The sequence below is a fragment of the Polyodon spathula genome, chromosome 12 (genome assembly GCF_017654505.1).
Source record: "Polyodon spathula isolate WHYD16114869_AA chromosome 12, ASM1765450v1, whole genome shotgun sequence".
NCBI classification, from domain to species: Eukaryota; Metazoa; Chordata; class Actinopteri; order Acipenseriformes; family Polyodontidae; genus Polyodon; species Polyodon spathula.
Genome location: NC_054545.1, coordinates 41,801,496 through 41,826,241, shown reverse-complemented (window position 1 = coordinate 41,826,241; position 24,746 = coordinate 41,801,496). Strand labels below are relative to the sequence as shown.

Genomic DNA, 24,746 nt, shown 5'->3' with positions numbered 1-24,746 from the left:
TAGATCCTGCGCTTTTGAAAATATGCAGTGTTCTTACCGCACTTTCATTGTCTTTGCGCATTTAGCACAGCTATCAACATAACCCAGGATTCTAGCACCAAATGCCCCACGGGTATGTACTAGTGCAGTGAAGGGGCTGCCACGGGATTGCTTCTTCTCCCACGTGATCTCCTGTGCCCTCCGTGTCACTACAGCTGGAATTCATTTTAGCAAACCCAGTCTGCTTCAGAACCAGATTCGACATTGTCCGTCTCTGCTGCACCAGGTAAAATTTGCAGTAATTCCAAACACTGCTTTGCTGTCCTGCATCTTCAGTGATCAATTTTCAGTGTGTATTGAGGTAACAATTAGTTTCTTCACACCAAAGAAGAAACAAATACATTTCAAAAGCATGTTAAAGAGTTAGTACAAAGCATTGATTTCCATTGAGATAAATGAAATATAGGAGGAAAGGTGGAAACCCGATTGTTTCTCTCCAATAAATGCTGCCTGAGTACAACAATTAATATGACAATGTGAAAGAAAAACAACGAAATAAGTAAAATGGTGCTTGAGGTCTTAGGGAGGATTTATTTTCACTGTACATTTCTTGTAGTCTTTCACATAGGCATAGTGTCAACCTAAGTCAGGCTTAGCAGAAATGTTTGAAAAATGCCATTGGCATTCCGTTATAAAATCAAAACTGTAGCAAGAGAAATAGCAGACCATTAGCAGAAATGGAAATAATTGAATTGGAACAGATACTGCACTGTTGTCCTGAGGCAGTAGCACATTGTTTAGTAGCATTGTACTGCAATGTGTATTGGATCATACCACATAAACATGGCTTCCTCTCATTTGTAACACTACTTATGTTCCTATGTTATCATATAAAAACCTTATAGCTGTATTTGTGCTACCATTGCCACTTACAGCAGAACCATACCATTGTCATGCAAGACCATGTGTTACAGAGCAACACAAAGTACTGATAATACAATAATGCATCGTGTATCCGCCCGTCAGAAAACTGTCATCTGTAGAAAACTGATCAAATAAATTAAACTAAATGTACCCTTTAGAATGCCAAGGAGACTTGTCGCAATAGATAGATCTTTCCAGAATCTCTGCCTGTAGAACCTTTAGTCCTGATTAAAATTAATGTGAATAATCTGGGTTATCATTCATCATTCACCAAACACTTCAATAATGCGATCCAAATTATTATTCTATTACTATAACATCTCAAAAAGCTCTGCAAATGTCTGTGATATTCTTTGAGTGCTGGATGCGGAGGCAGCTATCTCCTTTCTTTGTGTCTGTGTTATCTCTGTAGTGCATGGGGCTATCTGTATTGCTCAGGTACGCCCCTTATTTTTTTGGCTTCATTCATCTCCTATCGGTCTCACTTGGCTATTGAAAGGTTTTCTCTGCTTTTTCCGGAGAAAAATCAACTAGAGACCAGTGCTTTACGTCTTTTTGATGATGTCAGACAAGGTCCGACATTGGACTGGAAAGGTAAAATTGTAATGTCGCACCTGGTCAAATAGTCCTTGATCTTCATAGGAGCAGCATTCAGTAGTAAAATGAATTTTAGTTTAGGCCTGTCAGGAAGTGAGTGGTGCAAGAATGAAGGGAAGTCCAAGTTGAGAGTCTATTTACAACCTTTATTAAACAAAAACACACACACACACAATAATCCAACATGCAAGGAGAAAATGGCAGGTGCTCCAAGTGCACAGTGCTCCGTGTAATGTTGTGGTTGTGGTGATTTCTGGGGTGGTTCTGCTGGCTGTAGTAGCTTTAGCTTCCATTCACGCGCCATCTACACAAAGATACAAAACAAAACAAACAGCAACACTCCGGCTTGTTAACTTGTTTCAGCACAAGGGGCTGTACTCACATAGCTGCGTCCCCTTTGCACTGCCAAACTCCTCACTGTGATCAGCATGGCTCCACTCTCTATCCAATCACTGCGTACCACACAGCTGATCACAATAGAGTTTAGCAGTCTTACGGCTACACCCTTTCACCAAGATCGCCAACTTCTGGTTCCATCCTACCATCGAGTTGGCCCATCCCTGTGAAGGCATACGACCAACCTTACTTAGCGCCCTTCCTGGTCGGGAGGTAGAGTTTCAGCTCAGATACATTCTATCCCATTCACAAGGCCGTTTAATTATTTGGGCCTGCATCGTCTTAGGAAGCCGCACTATAATATTTGATTTAATTGACCAACTAAAGCCTCCTACATTGAAGTGAAATACACAGGAGCAAATGGGTATGACTTTAGACTTTAGGAGTAACCTTCGGCTTGTTCCCTTCCTACTGTGGTGAAAGGGTTATACGGTCAAATTAGTGTCCGATTAAAAAATGTTTTAAGGCCCAGTGATGAAAAACCGAGATACTGTATGTTATTTAAAACCTGGAAAAACCTCTCACATGTTTAGTCATTCCAGAGGAGATGCAGATGGTCGTTTCATATACAGCATATGTAGTAAGACTGAAAGAAGCATTTTTCAAGTCCAGTGACATTGCGGAAGACCTTGAAAAAGACTTTTAATCGAAACATTTTTCACTGGAACTTCTTTTAGTATTGTTATATGCTGCTATTCAGTGTTTTATAGTTGTGGATAATGTAACGCCTCCTCGGGAGCCGAGACAGGAGAAAGCACCTAAAGTAAATGGCACAGGATCAAAATCAGTAGTCCAGCTACGCCACTAATAGAATAGCACCCTCAGAATTTCAATCATTATGGTTAACATATTCAATTAAGTCCGTTATAATTCACAGGTTGTGAAGTCCCTTATAATTTTTCACAGGTTCATTTTATAGGGCATTGGTACACAACTAGGATATAATCAGATGAGAAAAGGCACACAGACAAGAATAAAAAGTCATAAAATGTTTATGAGGGACATAGACACAGTGTAAGAGGGTCAATACAAGTAGGATAGTAAATTTTATATAAAATCGGCTAATTACTACAAATAATCAGCAGAAATTTCAAGAAATACAGCAGTGTGGTAGTGTGCTGCAGTGGACCGTACTGGTACAGAAAACACGAGCAAATATTACCTATACTAATAAATGTAAAAGAGGAGACAAAAAATATAATAATACTTTAACAGTTCAAAATATATCCAATAAACCAAGCACAATTTCAACCAAGGATACACAAACCAACAAAACCACAAATGTACAAACTGCAAATCTTGCCTATATTTAACTACTGTATACGTAACTATCCAGACCTGGGACAAATATAGTTATATTCTGTATTTAATTTGAAAATATCAACTCATTCAAATAGCTGAAATAGTTAAATATCTCCACGCAATGTAACTAATAATGGGAAATAATTAAGTATAATTTGCGGAAAGTAAATATTATTTGAAAACATTGAAATAACTTTTCCATAAATCCAATAGTATTTTTGAATAATTTAATACTAGTGCAATAGTTGTAATAAAGTTAAATGTATTCAACCATCTTTATATATGAACAGAAATGTAACGAAAGCCTAATTAATCTCCTGTATCCAAAACAGGTTAACCCCTGTCCTCATTCGCTGTTCATCAATAACCAATTACACCTGCTGCCATTAACAGAGCAGTTGTCCAGAGGTAATTGAGTGGGATAACTCCTCATTGTTTAGCTCTGTTCACCTCAGCTGGTAAAGTGGCCTGTTCTGAATTAATAAAATAAACTTGTATATGCAGCATTCTCCTCACTTGAGAACCACCTCAACCATCAGGAGTTAATCGCAAGACCTAATATAAAAGCTGCCATTTCCCATTGCAAGAGAAGTAATAATAATGTAATAATAATAATCTTTATTTTATATAGCGCCTTTCACAAAGAATTATCACAACACGCTTAACAAAGAAAGGGAAGAAAAATAGCAATAAAACAAAACTCCTGACATAAACAGAACTGGAAACTTACTACTAAGAACATTAAAAAATCAAATAATCTAAAAGAATGTCAATTTAAATAAATGTGTTTTAAGGCAAGATATAAAAACAGACAGGGACTCAGAAAATCGAATCTCGAGTGGGAAAGAGTTCCACAGCCTTGATGTGTAGGACGAAAAAGCCCTATCCCCCATTGTTCACTGCTAGGTTAAGGGAACAGTTAAAAAACCAGCATTGGCGGACCGTAGAGCGTGACCAGGAATGTATTTTGACAGCAGGTCAGATTTATAAGAGGGAAAAATTCCCCTGTTGGCCTTGAAAGTCAACAATAACATCTTATATTCAATATGAAATTTTGACCGGCAACCGGTGTAGAGATTTTAATACAGAGGTTATATGTTCACTGCAGCGAGATCTGGTTAACACCCTAGCTGCTGAATTTTGGACATACTGGAGTTATTGAACAGTATTCTTTGACACCCCAGCAAGTAGGGCATTGCAATAATCAAGTATGGAGGAAACAAAAGCATGTTCCAGCTTTTCTACAGCAGACATTGACAAGACAGAGCGTAGTCGAACAATATTCCAAAGATGAAAAAAGACAACTTGATAATATTCAGAGCGTGCAGCTCAGAAGTTAGACTACGGTCAAAAATGACCCCCAAGTTTTTCATTTTGGAACAAAACTCAGTTAGTACCCCATCAATAGTCATGTTTTGACAACTGGATTCACGCAGTTGATGCGGAGTATCTAATATCTTAACTTCAGTCTTGTCACTGTTTAACTGCAGAACGTTTGTTGCATCCAAAGCTTGATGTCAGCAATACAATAAGTGAGCACAGAAACAGCCAGGGCAATATCAGGTGTGGCTTGCAAATAAATCTCGGTATCATTGGCATAAATGTGAAAATTTACATTGAATTCAAATAGTCCCAATGTGGAGCCCTGAAGAACACCAGAAAAAAACAACACAATAGATCTGAAACCCAAAGAGACAAAATGCTTTCAAAATGCTTTCTCTCATAGAGGTAGGGATTAAACCAGCCTAGGGCTGTACCAGATATGCCAAGCATATTCTCCAGCCGTGGAAGGAGAGTATTATGGTTCACAGTGTCAAAAGCAGCACTAAGTCGAGCAAGCAGAGAGTATCGGACACAGTTCAAGTTTTTTCAGGGGCAGTATTATTGAAAATGATAGACAGATTGTTATTATAAAGTTGAAACATGTCTTCCAAAGCCACCTTTAACACTGTAGTCCTCTCAGTGACCACTAGGGGAGCACCAGGGAGTGCGGACACTATTGTTTCAGAAAACCTAGCATCTCAAGCACAATAGAAAGAAAGCAACACTGATGTACAGGTAAGTAAGCAGGGTTGAGCTGAGTGGGTGGGTGATGCTGGGACGCCAGAATCACTGTTGAGCCCTCTTGAGGTGTCGTGGGCTAGTCGAAGACTAACAGAGGACAGAAGGTGCCCACTTGAAGACCCCAGAGATATACTCTACTTTGCTCAATCCAGGCAGCTGCCATGCTGATGCGCTGGGGAGACCGCACTGTGGTTGATCCCTGGAGACAGCATCGCAGCCGTTGTTTGTGCTGATGCGCTCGATAGGCAAAATAAAATGATCCCTGTAGCCAGCATTACACTTCAGCCATCAACACCAGGCAGAAGGATATCTACATTAACAGATGGAAAAAAACACAAATGGATGGAGATGCAGATGGATCACATTAGTTTACTGTAAAGCTACGTCTTAGTTGGTGCTTATCTTGGTGTTCAAATCAGCATGAAGTTTTAACATCTACTCTCATGTAATGGAAATCATAGAAGGATCAGGTCAACTCCTTTTAAACCCAATTGGAGATAACTTCTTTCCAAAAATATTGAAACATGATTTCATCACTCACTTCTTCCTAACCCCTACTTTCTCCAAAAAGTTAGGTGAAACAAAGTTCACAGGATCCCTGCTACAATATAATGCAATACGATACAAGTTTATATGTATATAAAAAGAGATGCTGTTTTATATATTTAACATCAGCTTTCTGTGTGATTATATTAACATATCTCATCACCTTTTCAGATTGATTTACTTTCATATACAGATATGTTAACAAAATATGGAGCAAAAAGATTGCAGGGGTTTATCACAAGCCTTTGAATTAGCATACAGTGGTCAGTTCGGTTATTTCCATTTAAATTTAAGCTATAGTGAAACATGTTAAAAATAATAGCCTTATGTTAACTTGTACCATGCTTGAACTAAGCTTGACCTCTCTCTCGGTTTCTAAAAATTCATGTGAACAAGCAAGATTTCACACACCTTGTTTACTTGCCAAGGCCAGTGTTTTAATTAATATGAAACTCCACTGTAAGCAGTTTTCCAAATTCACCACATAATTTAAGTAATTTTTTGGCCGATTCAAGAGACACCTCACTGCTATCTTTTCAAATAATACAAAAAAGCGTACATATTAATTTTTATAACTAAGCTTTCATTATTTTCTTATAACATATTCCTGTCTTTCTTAAAGCACCTTCCGTTGATTAGCATTCAAGTTTGGCAAATCTTTTTCTGCAAATTACCTCTGTTTATTACTGCAGTAAAATCTTTATATAAACTAAACATGTATATTCTTTGGTTTAATTGATATTGTAATTTCTAAAAGACACTTTTTGTTTAGTTGGAGAAATTTAACTAATTTTTAAATTGATTTAATTAAATTAACATTATTTCAAATGTGTCTTAACAATGTATTTACAATATTGCCAATGCCATGCTTCTGTTATAATAAACTTTAACTATTTTGTTTCAACAGTTTAACTATAAATGGTATTATAAGATCTATTCTAATTAAGTTATTTCAGTAGAACAGTTGCTCCTAGAAATGGTAATGTTATTTTACTCCATTGATAAATCTTTTAAGTTTTGAATGGAAGGTCCAGTTATTTATATCTAAATACAGGCTATTGTTAACATATTAGAATGGTATAATGTTATAGTGACTGAAGTCTGACCTTCACTGTTCATACAAAATCCAGTCAAAGCAGGTTTTTAAGAAAACCTTTGCTTTTTGCCAGTTTTAAGATTGATTAATATGAAACATTATCATAAACATTTTTCAATACTCATTTTTCAAACCAATATCTAACTTAATATATTAACACGTCCTACGCTTTCCATTCCCATCTCTTCCTGCCAGGTTCTAATTAATTTCTGTTATATATAGAAAATGATTATTGTAAGATAAACTCCTATCTTCTGTTATCCGAAAGGTATTTCTGTTTGTTAATGTTAATGAGATCGCTCATTATAGAGAGGATCTTGGCTTTTAAATCGCTGACCATCAAAAATCCCCGCTTCATTGATCAAAACCAATGAGTCATTTTCAACAATGCCTGTACCACAAGCAGGTGAGAATCAAGGTTACAACATTAGTTTGTATTCCTTTAGTAAATTTACTGTTAGAGTTACAGTTTATACTGTTTTTATTCTATTTTCTTGCTTCTTTTAAATAAAACATTCTAATAGCTGTATTATTGTAACCAAATAAAAGATTTACTTCTAACTCAGGGGCTCCTTTTAGATCAAATTGTAATTATTTCAAATAAGATACATGACTGCCCAACCGTTTAAACTATACAATGGTTTAGCTCCCAGAAATATAACCGCAGTTCTAAGACTTTAAATTGTTGATTCAATTATTCTGTTTTCATTACTTTAGAATACTTGCTTTTAAATCAGAGACTGTCTTTAAATCGGACTCACTCCTTTCTTTAAATAAGAGGCTTGACTATAAGCCTGCTCTTTTAACCGGTTACCCTCTACACTAATTTTCTAAGTCTTTTTAGTTTTTCCATTACAAGATTTTTATTATTTTTTTACTTTAAACATCTACACTAACAGAACATGTATATATTTATTTCAAAGTATGTTGTTCCTTTTTTACTCAGCTCAGCAGCTTTCTCCAGCAAGTTAGCTGCCAAGGTCTGCCACCTAAATGAAAGAGTTTCCTACTTCTGATAAAGGTCTGCCAAAAGCTGGTCAGCCCGACCTTTCTCTGCATGCTTTTTCACAGACTGTACATAACAGCTACTTAATATTTTCTACCAAGTATGCAGGTCTATTTGAAACAGAGTACATACAGTATTATTATGATTATTGACAGAGTATATCTTATTATTTCAATCACTACAGGCTAGTTTAAATCATCCAATTAATGTCTAATAACTCAGCACGTTCGAACTCTTCTACACCATTCAGTCTTCTACTAACAATCCCAGTAAAGTTTTATCTACCGTCTCCTTCCTCCTTATCCCTCCCCCCCTTATCCACCTTCCTCTATCTCGGCTGATGACTTTTGCCTTCAAAATCACTGACATCCGCAAACTCTTCAATACCTATCCTCCTTCCCCACCAACCCCTGTCCTCTGCTCACTCCCCATTGCCCTCTGCAACCCATACTAATCTATCCTCCTTCTCACCCCTTCCTGTTATAAAATACAACCTGTTTCCATTTGTAAGTATACAAAAAGACATTAACTTGTTATATAACCTTTTCTATAACTTCAAATGGAAAGGGTAAGACATTCACATTTAACATTAAATTAAATAGTATACTAAAACATAATCCACTAAAAAAAGTAACTATGATCAGAAATCTAATTGCAGCTTTGGATTCACTATTTCCATTTGGCAGAAATGTGGTTAAATGCAATTTCAACAGGATAGCAGCAGGAAAGAGGCAAAGAAGTGCACTTTAATAACCAAAATAAAACACAAATACAAACACAGGAACAAAGTTGCAAATAAACAGGCACACATGCCAAAATAAACACGTTTAACAAAATACAAAATGTAGGCTGGGCATTCACCTTCACAAACAAAACACAGAATGCACGAAAACACGAAACAACACAGACCAACGCTCCTCTCCCCAAACGGAGCCTTGGGCTTTCCTTTTATATGATGTGGCTGCTCCCAATTAGCTCCAATTATTCCCTGCCAAAAGAAGGAGGAGCCGCATTCTCACATGTTTTTTGCAGGATCAGGAATTAAACCCATCCTTGCCCACCACCAAACATACAAAACACCACAATATTTACAGACAGAACTCTAGCTCTTCTATAGCAATATAGCTATTAGGACCTGAATAATGGATTGCTCTTCAATGCTCTTTGCTTTTGTTCTCTTAATCGTCATGGAAACAAAAAGTCTGTATGGGGATGTTGCCCATTATGATAATGTACCTTTACCACAGCAATTGCAAAACCTACTTCTGTTTCTTAAAGCTGCAGTGTCCTGTAATTATAGTAACATTATTCCCTGGTTTCTGAATGGTGAAAGTAGTTGGCCTTTCGTGTTTTATGTTTGACCTATGCATGTGTAATTAGTTTCTGGGTATCTGTTTTACCCCCTATGGACACATCTCAAAATCAGCTGAAATGAAATAAAAAATAAAATGGCAATGCGACGCATAATGTATTTTCTTCTAGTAGCTGATGAGTCAACATGTATATTAATGTCTATGTTCTTTGTATTAATGTAAGCTATAGCATGTCTGCTTACAATGCATGTAATTGAGTCCCTGAGTCAAAAAGGATGTGCACTGACATCAGCATAAGACCCATACTTATCTCTCGACAAGAGGGCTTTCTTTTTAGTTAAATGGTAAGATGTTCATCTTTGAACTCCATGGTTTGCGGTTAACAACCAGCTCTTGCCTTTCCATTCAGTTCAATTCAGTTCGATTTGCAGCAGATCAGAAAGTTTATTTCAGTCTCAGTAAGACTATGTTCCTTCAACGTGTCGCAATTTAATGCAAGATACAATGCACTTGAACTGGTCTACCCCCTCCAGGTGGTCCATATTTGGAATTTGCATTTTTAAAATCTAGAACAATATGGTACAATGATGGACAAATTCATTCTAGAAAGGCATTAAAAAAAAATATAAAGAAAACTTCCAATCCTCTCTTCAAAATCCCACAGAATAAGGCAGCATGGTGTTTGCTTATTTTAAATAACACAACTAATTCAGTAAGATTGAAATGTGCATCAAGGTTACTTTAGTTTTGCAGCCTTTAACACAGTCCAGGGCACATTACATTCCAGTTCAAAAACAATAATGTCCTTTATGATTTCATAACCAAAGCAGCTCCAAGGAATCCAGACTTCCTTCCAAAATAAAGCTAGTTGCAGGAATAGATAATCCAACAGGGCCAAAGCAGCTCCAAACTAATCTGGGCAAGCTTCCATAAGAAACTCAAGGTAGGAGTTACAATAGGACTGGGAATATAGTATGCAGGAAACTATGTGTAAGTCCATTTTTATTAATTTTTTTATGATCCAGGTAGATACAATTTTATATTTATTTCTGTGGCAGGTAATAGTATCCCATACTTGTAAATGTGTTGGGTATTCTGGAGTTTAGTGGGTGCCTGGGGGTTTGTCAGTTATCAGGATTGGTTTTCTCTTAGCTGTAGGTCTGTCATTTTCCTTCATTATAAAGTGTTGTACAAATCTCCAGGGCAACAAGACCAACTGGTACTAGTGTCATTTTCAATTTGCTGCATATGAATAGTATTCCCGAAAGTTAAACGAGTACTTCATAAGGCAAGGCATCGGGGGGGGGGGGGGGGGGGGGGGGGGTTCTACTCCTGAGAAGGTGATTTTCGAGAGTCAACCAATATTTTGAATTTAATTATTAGATTTATTAACATTATTACTGGTTTTCATTTATTGTGCTGAGAATTTTTTTTTTCATTTTTTGGTTGGTTGACATTTCAAAATACAGCAAATACGATGCCTGGGATTAAACTACAATTACTGAAGTAGTTACTTATTTTTTATACATTTGTCTTAAGGTATGTTCAGCTGAGTTCAGGGGTTGCTCTTCATTTCTAGTTGTCTGGAACAGATACATGTAACATTGTCTAGATCAGCCTAAGTGTCTTTATACTCAATACAGTCAGCACTCACATATCCGAACCTATAACATTTTGACTTCAGTGACTTCAATGACTTCAGTTAAGCAAGTGTGACGCATATCTGATTATTTCATTTTGGCCTGTTCCAACCCTTGTCAGAAAAAATACAATGTCAAAAATACATAGCTGAAAGGACTGTGTTTTAAAATAAGTAGGCTTCCATTTAGATGTATTGCAATTGGTTTTGTTATAATTATCATTATGACATTTGTCATAATGATAATGATATGCATTTACATAGAATTGGTACCCCTGTACAGATTGGAGTATATGTTAAGGGCAAAAACGGTGGTCTAACGAATCTAGTTTTGCCAGGGCCAACCTAGTTTCGTGATTGAGGACGTCACTCCCTGGAGGGGCCCATTGGCAGCTTTGATATAAAATGCTCAGTAAATACCTGACCTCTGGCAGGCATATCCTAAAAGTTGGTTGTCTTCTCTTTCAGGGAACCAGGGTTATATCTGTAATAATTTAATCCCATCAGATTTTATAGTGGGGCCCCCACCTTCACCCACAAAAAGCTTTTCATAAGAGGCTCCCGAGTGGTGCATCTGGTAAAGGCGCACAGCATGGAGTGCAGGATGTGCCCTATAGCCAGAATGTCACTAGTTTGAATCCAGGCTATTCACCTGCTAACCGTGGACAGGAGCTCCTAGGGGGAGGCGCACAATTGTAAAGTAGTAAAATGTAATTAATGCTTAGGGCACTTTCTTTTTACTTTAGCCTGTAGGCTACCAGTAACACTAATTAAATCTTGCTGCTACAATGCAAATAAAAGATTATTTTAAATTGAAATTAAATGATTTTTTTTTAAAATTATTATTATTTTTAACTTGGCCTACTTAGTAGCCTAGACAACAATTAACTCAAAATAGATCATAGACCTATACAGATGCTCAGAATGAGCTGGAGGGGTTAGCGGCAGTCTATTGCTCCCAACACATTGGGGAAACCATAAATGTCATAGAAATTTGTTTACAAGGCTCTTAAGTACACCCAGCCTTCAGTGAAAATGTGATATTTGTTCGCCTCAAAAATGCATTGAGCACAACTGGCAATGCATGAGAAAAAGTGGATGGTTAAATGCCAGCAACAACTGCCGTCAGCTTTAGTACATCTCATTATAATATTTGAGACCCCTCATCTCCACCCATTTTTGTGAATTTATGCAAGAACATCCGTATTTACATATTCATCTAAGGTTGAACTGCAAAGAAAAACTGCTGCTGTAAAGCTTTCCCTAAAAAATCACTAATAACATTGCATTTGTTTAGTACATTTCACCCTAGACTTCAGACTCGTTTGCAACTGGTCTGCCTCCAGGCTTGTAGAACAAGGAACTGGTTTCCCAGTTCCGCTTTCATAGCATGTGGCCAGGGTTAAATGAGAATCAATAAATCAATTAACGCCTGACCACATTTAACACCTGTCTAATTAGGTAGGGGATTCTAACCTCAGCCCTGCCACATTCAACACAAACTTATACATTTCAACAAACTTTATTTACAAAATATAAAAGAAACAAAAATACAAAACTTCTTGACATGTGCAGGACCTCAGCTCTACCACATTGAGATATTTAAGCAATACAGCCCATCGATACAGGCTCTACCGTGTGGTAGATGACCGCAACTGGAGTTATACGTCCTGAGTCGTAAACAAGCGAACGAAAGGCAAGGTCATCTACCACACAGTAGAGCATACATCGAGAGGGTTCTATCGTTATTAAAAAATGATTTATTTCTTATTTTCTCTTTAAAAAAACCTTTAAAACCTATATTTACCTTGAACTTCTAATTTTTTGCCAGGTAACCTTCCGCTGAGGAAAATAGTCCCTGACACAATAAGAACAGAAAAATGGCATACAAGGAGAGAAAACGTTTTTTATTATTATTATTATTTGGATAACATATTTATTTATTGGGGTCTTACTCTTTCTTATTAGAATTTATCTGGACATTGCCAGATAAATTAACTGTACAACTGTTGAATAGTCCATGTAGTATAGAGTCAGACTCGCAGGCAGTGGATTGGCTGGTGCGGAAAGAGCTGAAACAGGGTTGGGAGTTTGATTGGCTGGTTTTGAGGGAGGGTATTGTTTGGATCCAGCTGATGACAGAATTGTGGACCAAGCATGTATTTCCTGTTGATTTGCTGTCCAGTAGACATGATTTCCCTTGCCTCTAGACCAGCGTCAGAAAGTATTAATGTTTAAGTAGCTTTTTATGTTATCAGATTAGTTGTAGATAAGAATGTTAAGGGGAAAAGACATTATTTATGCACGGATTGATTTAAAATTGAATTCAGAGTTAAGCACTTCAGAGTTGATCTAGAAGCTGATAGGCTGTTCGCACTCAGTCGTTTTCTAATTATTGTAAAGAGGTGTAATTCCCTAGGGTGTACAATAAAGGAAAAGGTTACCAATATGACTGTTATAAAACTAAAATACATGAACATGTCTTATAAAAAGAAGTACGTTATGAGTGATGGGCTTTTTTTTTTAAAGTCACAAATCCTAGACAAGGACAATTTGTCCATTTAGATTGGATGTTCTTTGTTATAAATCTTAACATTTGTAAAACCCAAAGAACTGCTCTGTAATTAGATAGATCCTGTCTTGGTAGTAATTTTTGTCCGGCCCAAGCTTATACACTTACCAAACCTCAAAAATAATACTTCTGACATCATAATCAAATATAACTAATGGAATCTAGTATATGTGAAAATAATAACAACAATAATACTAATTATTAATTATGAAATAGAATAATGAGATCAATAACTCCATGGAAAGTCAGATGAAAGTTTAGTACAGTTCTGAAGGAGGGTTAAAGGTCGTGCATAATTAGAACAAGGTGCCAGCTATAGGGTGCCACAGTTTTTTGTTTTCAGCAATTATGAAGATTACCAAACTATCATATTGGACTATATTCAGAAGTTATTAGGTGATTCCTCATCATTTGTGGCATAATATACAGTGGCAGGCAAGGTTCTCATTGCAGAAAAGTTTGAAAAAGCAACTTTCCTCTTTGTTCAATGGAAGTTTAAAATCTGGTGCGGTGTGTTTGTATTGTAATGCATTTGTGGGCAACACCCCTTTGAAGCTCTTAGATTGACTCATTACAACTGCCTTATAATTGACTGACTTAGTGACATTTTTTCTAAAACACTGATCGCAGATTTTTTATTACATTAGAGTAGCTGTTATTTACTTCATGCTAATATTGCACTCAGCTTTGGAAAAAACTAAACTAGATAGTAGTGGTGGGGACCAACCAAAACATAGCATCACTACAACACTGAAGTAAGATATGAACCTCCAGTGCTTTTCCTCTGTCAGGTAACATGGATTTCAGTGTTGATGTCTGATGTCTAATTCTGGGGATAAGCCAATTTGTGGCCTTCCTGACACAACGGCAGCAATGCTGGCTCCAGGGATCTACCAAAGAGATTTTAAAATATGTTGTATATGGTTTTAGTTATTTTGTACTGTGTGCCCACACGTGTAATATATATTTATCAAGGGGTTTTTAATGTTGTGCACATGATGTAAATACTCCTAGCAGCAGCTCATGTTTATGTTGTTTGTCAAGATGGTCCATTTCTTCCTCTGTGAAATGATGAGCGCTTAAGACACTGGAAATTGTGGTGTTTTTTATTTCTGATTCTGCCAAAGGAAATTGATTTTTATTCATTCGCTCAGCACATTAGATTGGGATGCAGAGCAAAACGGAATCTGACAGTGCAGCTTTGTCAGCACAAGATTTAAAAATATTTCCTTTCAGTGAGGAAAATATAATGAGTCGAGAGTCTATTAGTGCAACACAACACAAGCATACCATCAAAACAAAAATAATATATATCTTTGACACTTTAACGTTCCAAGCCCATTCGACCTGTCAGTATCCATTGTTAAAGCCCTTGTCAATTAATTTTTTCTCTCAGTGTTTGAAATGATCTCTATAGGCCAGAGTTTTATAGCAAGAACTGAAGGTAAGTTTTAGAAGGGTGATGAGAGGTACAATTAGTGAAATCTGGCCTTCTGACAGGTGGAAACCCTTGAGGAAGTCCCCTGGAGGACCTAACCAAGATGGAACATGACTTAAGCATAAAGTCCGGTTGTGATGGCCATCTTGGGAAGGGTAGAAGCACAGTTGGTCCAAGTTGCACTGATATCAAAGCCAGATAAGGTCAGAAGTGTAATTGAATAGCTATTGGCTGTGGCAGATTGATAGGGGCAGGACCTGGGGTACATAAGGGGTCTGTGTGGAATAGCAGGGGGGCTGAAAGGAGGAAGACTTAAGTCTAGGCAGAGACAGGATGAAACAGAAACCAAAAACAAAATATACAGGCTCCAGGGTAATGTGTTGCTTTTATCTCTGGGATGGCAACTGCACTACAGGGTGAGACGGAGACATGGTGGAATGGGGAAGGCTGAGAGACAGAGGCATCCCATACACACAACAGTGCCGGTGAGCGAGTGGGAGCCCTGATGAGCATGTATTTGTGTATATGTTTATTGTGCTTGTAAATATATTTTTAACACTGAATGCACGTGTGAGGTTTCCACCTGCATTACCCTGTCATTGTTAAATACAGAGTATTGAAACAGAGTGACTGGACTTGTGTGTGGTTAAGTCTGATGCCAGTTCATCAGGTAAAAAGTGTTACAGAACAAACCTATGAACAAAATATGAATGTCCTGTTTTATCTAAGCTATAAACCCAGATTTCCACAGCCCTCCTCCCAACACAAATCACCTTAGAGATACTATAAAGACAACAGCCAACATACTACACATATAGAAGCAGTATTGCAATATTACATTGTGACAGGGTCCCTTCCCCTTGTGCATATTTATGTATTATTTGTATTATTATTATTGTACTTCTATGCGGTTTCATCTGTCGTTGTTGTTTGAGTCTCATACAATGTAGCTGACCTGGATGGGGTCATTTATTAATAGGTAATTAGGAGAGAGCTATATAGAATGAGAGTGAATGCTACACAAAACTGTGAAAGTCAAAGGTACTCTCTGTTTTGTTTTTGCCCATATGCCCTTTTGTTTTGAACTGTTTTTTTTATTATTATTATTTAATAAAAGTACTGCTACAGCAGTTTTCCCCGTACTTGTTTGTTTTGCACTTCTTCCTGGTCTGTCATGTCACCACTCACCTGCGCTCTGCAACCACTGTGCCACATAGATGTGTAGTTTTGCTAAGATCTAATGATTTTGACTGCTTTCATGATTTTTGCAATTGTTTCAGACTAGATGACTATAGTCCACTGCTAGCCCTCTTCCAGAAGCAGATTATATAATCAAATCAGCTTTATCCTTCATGATCTTCATTTACTTTCAATTTAAACAGTGTATTACTTTTGAAAGTTGTTGTTAACGGCAAGACTCCATTGTATCTGTCTGTTTTGATTACTCTCAAATTATTTTAACCAAGTAGGTTTTTTTAGGTGACTAAGCCTTGAAAGGTTATACTCTTTGTTCATACAATTTCCTGTCATCTAACATCAAATCACTACATTAACTTCAGATGGAGTTTGTTTAATATAATATATACAGGCTGACATGCCACAGGAAAGAAACATTATTAAAAAAAAAAAAAAAAAAAAAAGAATTTTCATATCATCTTACATGTTGACAGCGGTCTCAGACTAACACATAATCAATTGTTCTAAACAGCGGCAGATGTAAATACTGCCACGGTTTAACTGTTAAATTAGGACCAAATCAATAATTTTACATTTGTTTTTAATAAAAAAATACACTTAAAAGACTTACAATCACTACAGGGTATATATTATTTTAGAATTATTTAAACAATGACAATTGTTTTAATTTAAAGAATATCCTAATCTTTTACAGGTAGGCTAGTGAAGAATATCCAAATCTTTTACAGGTAAACTATGGAGGTAACAAAGAAGTTATAATAGTATAAATAAATATAACATGATTGTGGGACTCAATAGCATTAAAGATCAATTTAGTATGGGAAAGAAATATCAATTATCTTCACTAATGTGTTTGTCTAGCTGTTTAGAAATAAAGTGATTTTTAAAACTTGATTTGGGTCAATAAACGTATGGCTTTCAAAGGGCTGAAATAAAATGTGTCATGTATCCACCCTTAAAAATATTGCGACCTATTTCTTATTTTGTATTGTAAATACAGTATAATTGTAAATCTCGAAAAACTACTCACTTCTAAATCTTTTGTAATCATCTTTGTATTACTTTAGTATAAATACATGTTAATTTGGATTCATATGTTGTTTTTTTCTGACTTTATGTGAATGAAAAGACACACATTTGCCCGTTTTCCCATTGGAAATAGCGATATTTTAAAATATCACTGTCCTGGTCACAAAAGCAAAGTTTGTGGGGAATAATAGCCATTTTCTATACTTTTGAGGCATAAGCAATTAGGAAATAACACTTACTACCCAGGAACAAAAATTGTGTTACACAGTGTAATCAATGATGCTCAAGTGTCAAAAAGAAAAACAATTACGACTGAAGATTGAAAGTATAATAGCGTTGCATATAAAGGTGGTTTAAAGTATTATGATTTCTGTATTTTGGATACATTATATGTACTTTAAGCTTACTTTAATTAATACTTTATTAACAAATTAAAATTGATAGACAGTTATATTCTTATAGTAAATAATATATTACTAACTATCATTGACATAATTTAATATATTAATTTTCCTGCTTGTATTACTGATCTTTATCGTGATCATGTTGGATCCAACTCATGATGTGCAAAAGACCAAAAAACGTAGACAGAGAAGATATTTGAAAAATTGAAACAGTTTAAGCAAATTAGTATCACAGACAAACTGGTATGGAATCTTACAAAGTTAACAGTTATTTGAACATTATTATAAGTAATTGAGTGCTCATTACAGTATGGCCACTTGTATAAAAGGAGGATAAATCCTTTATGTGATGAAGGGTGTTTGGGTGTCCGTAACCTGTGTGTAACCTTGTATATGAGGTTTCCTTGACAACTGCAGAGAAGCTGGAAGATTTAATCCAGTTCATATCTCAGGAAATGGTTGGGAGTTCCACGCTGCCTCAGCAGAGTGGGACTTTATCATAATGGAATACTGCAGTTACCAGTCTCTGCTCTAACTGAGGAGTTTAAGTGTGCCAAGGTTCGACTGGAAATTGCATTTTTAGATTCGGTAAACACCAGTATGCTCAACTAGCTGCTGAAGAGGAATACCGAGGATGGAGAGTCTGGGTTTACCCAGTGGAAGTGGGTTGCCGAGGATTTGTCACACTCTATAACCAAGTTTCTCAGATGTCGGGTTCAGTGGCCAAGAGTTGCATCGCACAGTGAAGAACTTCTCTGAAGCAGCAGAAAGGAGCAGCAACTGGCTGTGGTTGAGATGGAAAGATTCTGGCTGGGGATCTCAAGCATAATGGAAAGAAAGCAATGCTGATGTACGGGTAAGTAAGCTGGGCTGAGTTGAGTGGTGATGCTGGGACGCCAGAAGTACTGTCGAGCACTCTTGGTGTTGTGGGCTAGTCGACGAAACACAGAGGATGGAAGGTGCCTACTCGAAGACTCCAGAGATGTGCCCTACTTAGCTCAATCCAGACAGTTGTCATGCTGATGCGCTGGGGAGACCGCACTGTGGTCAAACCCCGGAGCCAGCATCGCAGCCGTTGTGTGTGCTGATGCACTGGGGAGGCAAAATAAGCTGATCCCTGGAGCCAGCATTACACTTCAGCCATCAACACCAGACAGAAGGATATCTACATCAACAGATGGAAAGAAATGCAAATGGGTGGAGATGCAGATGAATCATATTAATTTACTGTAAAGCTACATCTTAGTTGGTGCTTATCTTGGTGAGAGCCGAGTTCAAATTAGCATGAAATTCGGAACATTTACTCTCATGTAATGGAAATCATTAGGGCCGTGTATAATGCGCAGCCTATTTTAAAAAAATAGCAAAAATGCAGTCCTGCTGGTTAAACCCCACCAGCCAAACTACATTTCCCAGAATGCCTGCGATTACAATGGCCAGTGTGCACTTACCCAGGGTTGAGCAATTGTTTTCACCTGCATTTAAAGGTCGGTATTTAAGCAAGGCTATAACCTCTTTTTTGTAGTAGGCTAAAGCTGAGGTGTTGAAAGGACCCCCACCAACCTTTTGTATAAGGTAACAACTGTATTTTCAAATCGGTATAAATATTTGTTTGTTTTGTAGCGGCCAGTAAGCAGCTTAGCTGCCCGGTTATTAGACAGCGGACCTTCACAGTTTAGTTAGAACTTCAAGGTGGAGATAGGTTTTGTTTTGTTTATTTTGTTAACATCTGTGAATAAAGAACATAGGCACCGACCACAACTTCCACTGCTGGTATCTTCTTTTACACAAGAGGGCAGGGCTAAAAAGTCCAGAACAAGACTGACAATCAGACAACATCTAACCCAGCAACCACAACAGCATTGAACTGTGATATTGCTTGGCATGTCGAAAAATACGGGGGTCTGATCAACATTTCCGGTCTGTCCAAGCTGTTAGAAATGCTGAAATTGTAAACGTTTCTCTTGGAACTCCTCAGGAAGCTTGGTTTGTCTTTTCTCATCAGTCAGTCATGTTGCTACTTGTGTATTCGGGCAGGCGTCTTTTCTTGGCAGTCAGTTACGTTGCTGTTTGTGTACGTATAGTCACATCTTTTGTTGGTGATTTTAATACATGCATCACTATACTGCACTCGAATTTAAGATGCAGGCTATTTTTGAGAAGCAAAAATGGTTTAAAAAGTACATCTAAATTCAAAGGAATATGGTACTTCCTATTATCTACAATTTTTTTACCAACGTACTCACCAACAGACTTCAAGAAAAATTTTACTCGGCACAATATATATATATATATATATATATATATATATATATATATATATATATATATATATATATATATATTATATAGGGAAATTTGTCTTATATTAATATTTGACACAAACAGAATATCAATTACTAAACACATAATCAGAATTATTAAACAAATAATCCAGATTATGTGAATTCTAACCCAAGTACTGCATGAAAGTTAATGATAAAACAAACATTAGTTTGCATGATAGATAGTCACTGTAATTGTTAATTATATATAAAAGACTATTTAAGAAAAAAGGTAAAACTCATAATCTTTCATACTGTATGCCAGCTGAAACAGCAATTTGGTTGGTATGAAGAAGATATGTATGCTGTCATGTACACTGCAGAAATTGCTGTTCACTTCTACAAACACCGACCACAAATATTTTAAAGATAAATTATAAGTGTTTTGCTTCTTTTACCAAAAGGGACTTTCCCTACAAAATATAAAAACAGGAAATATCTGGCAAGATAGAATATCCCGCAGCCAACATATTTCTAGCACCCTAGGTAAGAAGGCAGGCGGCCAAAACTCATGCCTCGTACTGAATGGTTGGGCAGTTCATTCCAGGGGCAGTCAGAATCTGGCCATTCAGGAAGGGGGCGGCGTCACGGTACCAGGAGTCATCGCCCTAGTACGGTGAGCGAAGTTTCAGTCATGAATTGGAGGAGACGTGATTGAACTAGTTATTGGAGGGGGCTGGGCTGAGGGTAGGTATACCGTAATTTGTTCCTTTGTTGTGGTTAATGCTAGGAAACGAGGACGGAGAAACAGTGAGTGAAGTGTTTTGTTCAATAACTGTGTGTGTTTATTTTTGCCAGACGGTTGCTATATGTATCCAGGAGCTTCTACTTCACTGCACCGGTATAGAATCCAGCACCCCACCTGCACCCAGAGCATGCATTGTCTGGAGACGTGTCTGTATCTGTGTTGTGTGTCTGTGTTTTTGTATTATTATTTTGGGACTGGAACCTCTTGGTTTATACGCTTGCAATATCCATAGTTGGGTTGAGCCAGCATTTATTATTTAAAATGGTCAAGGAGACTGAAAAAGAAAATTCAGAACTTGAACCGTGAACTTTGTGTTTGTCGTTGTCTGGAGCATCTGCATCATCCTTTCACCTATGCACTGCAACCCGCACATTCACACCATGTCAAACAAATTCGTCATTAATCTTATTCATGGTTCTCTTGGGACCTTTTAAAGTATAGAATCAGCTTGAGTTAACTGAGTTGAATGGTCAAAATATGGTGTGATTTACCATGACAAGGAAACATAAAACAAAACACTGATGGCAACAGGTTAAATTAAAAAAATAAATAAAATGAAAGCAGCAGTAGTTTCACTCAGAATGATTGCAAACAAGAAATGGCATTTACAGCGAACCCTTGTGGATTTAATGTGACGTCAAATGACCGTGAAATGTAGAGTTTCAAACACACGTCTGAGAGTAACAAAATACAATGTGCATTAAATCACAAGGCTTTTTATTTTAGATTAGACAGGTGCTGCATCCTTAGAAAATCAAGTGCTGTGCCCTTTCCTTAAACTGCAACTTTATTTATTAAATTTGATTTATTTCATAAAGAGTTTCAAAAGATTGTGTTTCTATTTTTCCAGATTGTTTCTGCAAAATACATATGTCAATATTTGTATATAGAGTATATTTCATTGAATTTAGCTTTGTTTAAGCCCTTTCCTTTTCATGTTTCTACGGAGTTGTTTATTGCTAGCTGTTCGGATCGATAATGTTACTTTCCATTCTTTTTAAAGGGGAATACTCAAAATACAAAAAGCACATAAAATATTTTGAAAACTAGAAATGTTTTAACATTTTTAACCATAATATATAATATTTTCCAATGATTAACATGGTCTTAGTAGACAAAATAAAAATTAGCAAGCAATATCAAAAGGTTCACAGTTACAAGTAATATAACCATTAATATCAAAGTCCTTTGTTGCAGTCTTTTGTTGAACTATTGTACATATGGATGCTTGGAACTCAATTAGAACTCAGCTGTTGACTCCTAGATCAAAGCTCTTTCATAGGTGGCTATCAACTCAAACGAAGGTAAAGGGTTTTATGCTTTGATCTATAATTAAATAAAGTGAAAACATCCATCTTGAAACAACTGCCACTGATCTGTAATCATCATAGCAACCAACAACACTGACAAGAAGTCATTTTAGACACATTTATCATGTCAGTAATAATTGTCCTCTCTTGTCTTTGAAACTCCTCCTCTGTTTTAACTAAACCTGCGGCCTTCCAGCGGGTGCTGTCAGCAGTGTTACTGTGATCTGTTACAGTAAATAAAAATAAACAATGGATTGGTAATGTCTAGGAAAAAGGCTACAAAAATAAATCAATAATCATTTTTACCTGATAGCGGTAAAATACCTAGTTATTTTCTGATGTCTCCAAATTGTTGAATATCAGTTACCTAAAGAAGTTACATTTGTATGTTTTCATATCTTGTAATTGTAATTTTATTCAAACTCACGTACTGAATTTCATTCATTTATTGGTGAATTATATGTCCCCACTCTGGTGCTTAAACAACAACACCACACACAACTGATTGTTCATGCAAGTTAAAAGAAATACACTTTGCTTGATCAAGGAAAAAGAAATTAAAATGCAATGCCCATTAAAACATTGTGTCAAAGCTGGGTGAGATCACATATAAAACAAAATTTAAACAAAAAGGGGATTTTTAAAGCCTGGTAAATATTAAGTAAGATCAAGTAGATTAATTTTATTTATTAGTTCACCTTTTTGTTTCCAATAATGAGTGATCATGGGTTCTGCTGATCCAATATTGAGTTGATATCATTTTCTCTGTACCTGTCTTTACTTGACTGTGAGCTTGTTTGGAGAATCCTAATTGCCTAGGATATAATAGACTTCCTCATTAAATTCAGATCATCTGACAACTTGGCTGGTCCCACCTACTCACCCTCTCGCAATAGCTGAAAAGTCATATTGTTACTGGTACATGATTTGAATGGAATGAGGAAGACCGTTCAGTGCTTATTCTTACTAAAAATTAACTTTCCAAGTTTTGAAAAAAAATTATAATTGGCTTTGATACTACATTCCTTTCTTTATGGGATCTTGACAAGGACATACACTTGGATGTGAAAGTGTCAGACTTAGTTGCAGGTCTGTCTTTGTGTTTGCACACACAATATTGAACAAATATGTTTTTTCAGTTTTGTTGCATACTCATGAACTGAAATGGAAACATACTTTGGAATTGATTTATTTTTGTTTAAAAAAAAACCAAAAAAACAAAAAAAACAAATGACACTGAGCAGAAAGATACAGTTATAGATGGACTACTGTATTATTAAAGTGTGCTGCCTTTAATAGATTGATTCTACAGTGGTAATAAATACAGAAATCTGGAAAGATTACAATGAAATCATTCACCCATACCTCATATCTACATAATAGTGAGAAGATCTTTGCAATGTGAGGAGATTAACTGTATACTGTACATTTGAACAAAAAAGGTAACAATCCTTAATATACATATCTGTATGGAGGATATATGCAGGAAAATGCAGCCAGTAAGCAATGTTTGCATTCACTCTAAATATAGTTTTTATCTAACCTGCCAAATATGTCACAAACACAGTGTGTTTGCATAGAAATATACTGACCAGCAAAAGTAATACAGCTGATAATCCTGTTTTTATTTATTTCACATATAAGGGTATTGCAGTGGCATGTTACAGGTAATAATGGAACTAAGTCAATAAAGCACAAGACCAGAGGTCATTATCACTATTATACTACAACCTTTTAGTGTTACTTAAAGTTACCTCTGTTTGTCTAAAATAATTATTGTTGTCTTCAGAAAAAGTGAGCTTTTTGGAGCAGGGCTCCCTGTGAAGTGTTTCATCAGGAAGTAGTGGTTTAAAATAGGTGTTGTTAATTAGTGTCATCTTTTCCATTATTGAGTTGCAACAGATCGACTGACCTCCACAGAAAACAGTGGCTGGTTGCTATGTATTTATATAGACATTCCCCAGAAAGCCACGGGAGTGAGCCAGGAAAAGGTTCACCTGGCTGAATCGTTGTCACCTGTCTGTAATTGGCAGTCAGGTATATGAAGTGGATAAAATGTTTGTTCAGGGCAGTCTGTGTGAAGGCAAGAGGCTGTCAGGGTATGAAAATTGGTGTAGAAGCAAAGTCTGTGTGTTTGAAGCCTGGGAAAAAAAGGTACTGTGTGAAACCTTTTTGTTTGCATAACAGAGTTTTGTTTTTTTAATTGGTAAACGGCTTAGCTGTCTGATCTAGTAAGAAACTTAAAAAAGTATAGTTTAATACTCCATGTGTTTTTTTTTTATTTATTTTTTTTATTTATCTTTTATTAGGAAATAAAGACAATGTTTTATTTCGAAGTGCTTTCACGAAAGTTTTTAAACAAGCCACGGACACAAACTCGGTCCCTGTGTTTGATTTTAAAGGGTGCAAAAGAACTTGAAACGATGATAATATAATTTACTATATATATAATATTATATATATATATATATATATATATATATATATATATATATATATATATATATATATATATATATATATATATATATATATATTGTGACAGACTGGGGTGTTTTGTCACTGTTCTTTCAGGTCTTGAACACAGTCTGACATGAACCAGGAACTCTGGACAACAGTATTTTGTTGTAAACAGGGTGGTGTTCTCGTTATCCAAAGTCACACAAATTCTGTAAAATTAATTTTCTTGAGGCAGTTACATTGTTAATCTCAGCAAACGTATTTTGCTTCAATGAAACAAAAGACAAGTATGCACTTTATCAAGGTTCAAAAGAATGACTTGCAGCAGTGAATTGTTTAAAAAAGCTGTTATGAAAAAAAAAAAAACTTATATTGGTACGTATTTTGTTGAAATGTAAGAAA

At 36.3% G+C, this 24,746-nt stretch overlaps 1 protein-coding gene across 1 annotated transcript in view; it reads right to left on the bottom strand.

Annotated features, from left to right (window-relative positions):
- Nucleotides 1–1,727: 1,727 nt before the first annotated feature.
- kcnj19a (potassium inwardly rectifying channel subfamily J member 19a) overlaps nucleotides 1,728–24,746 on the bottom strand; it is a 72,798-nt gene continuing 49,779 nt past the window's right edge. Inside the window, exon 3 of the mRNA XM_041266973.1 lies at nucleotides 1,728–1,804. Within this exon, the coding sequence (XP_041122907.1) occupies nucleotides 1,794–1,804 (11 nt within the window). The 3' untranslated portion in view covers nucleotides 1,728–1,793. The remainder of the gene's footprint in view (nucleotides 1,805–24,746) is intronic.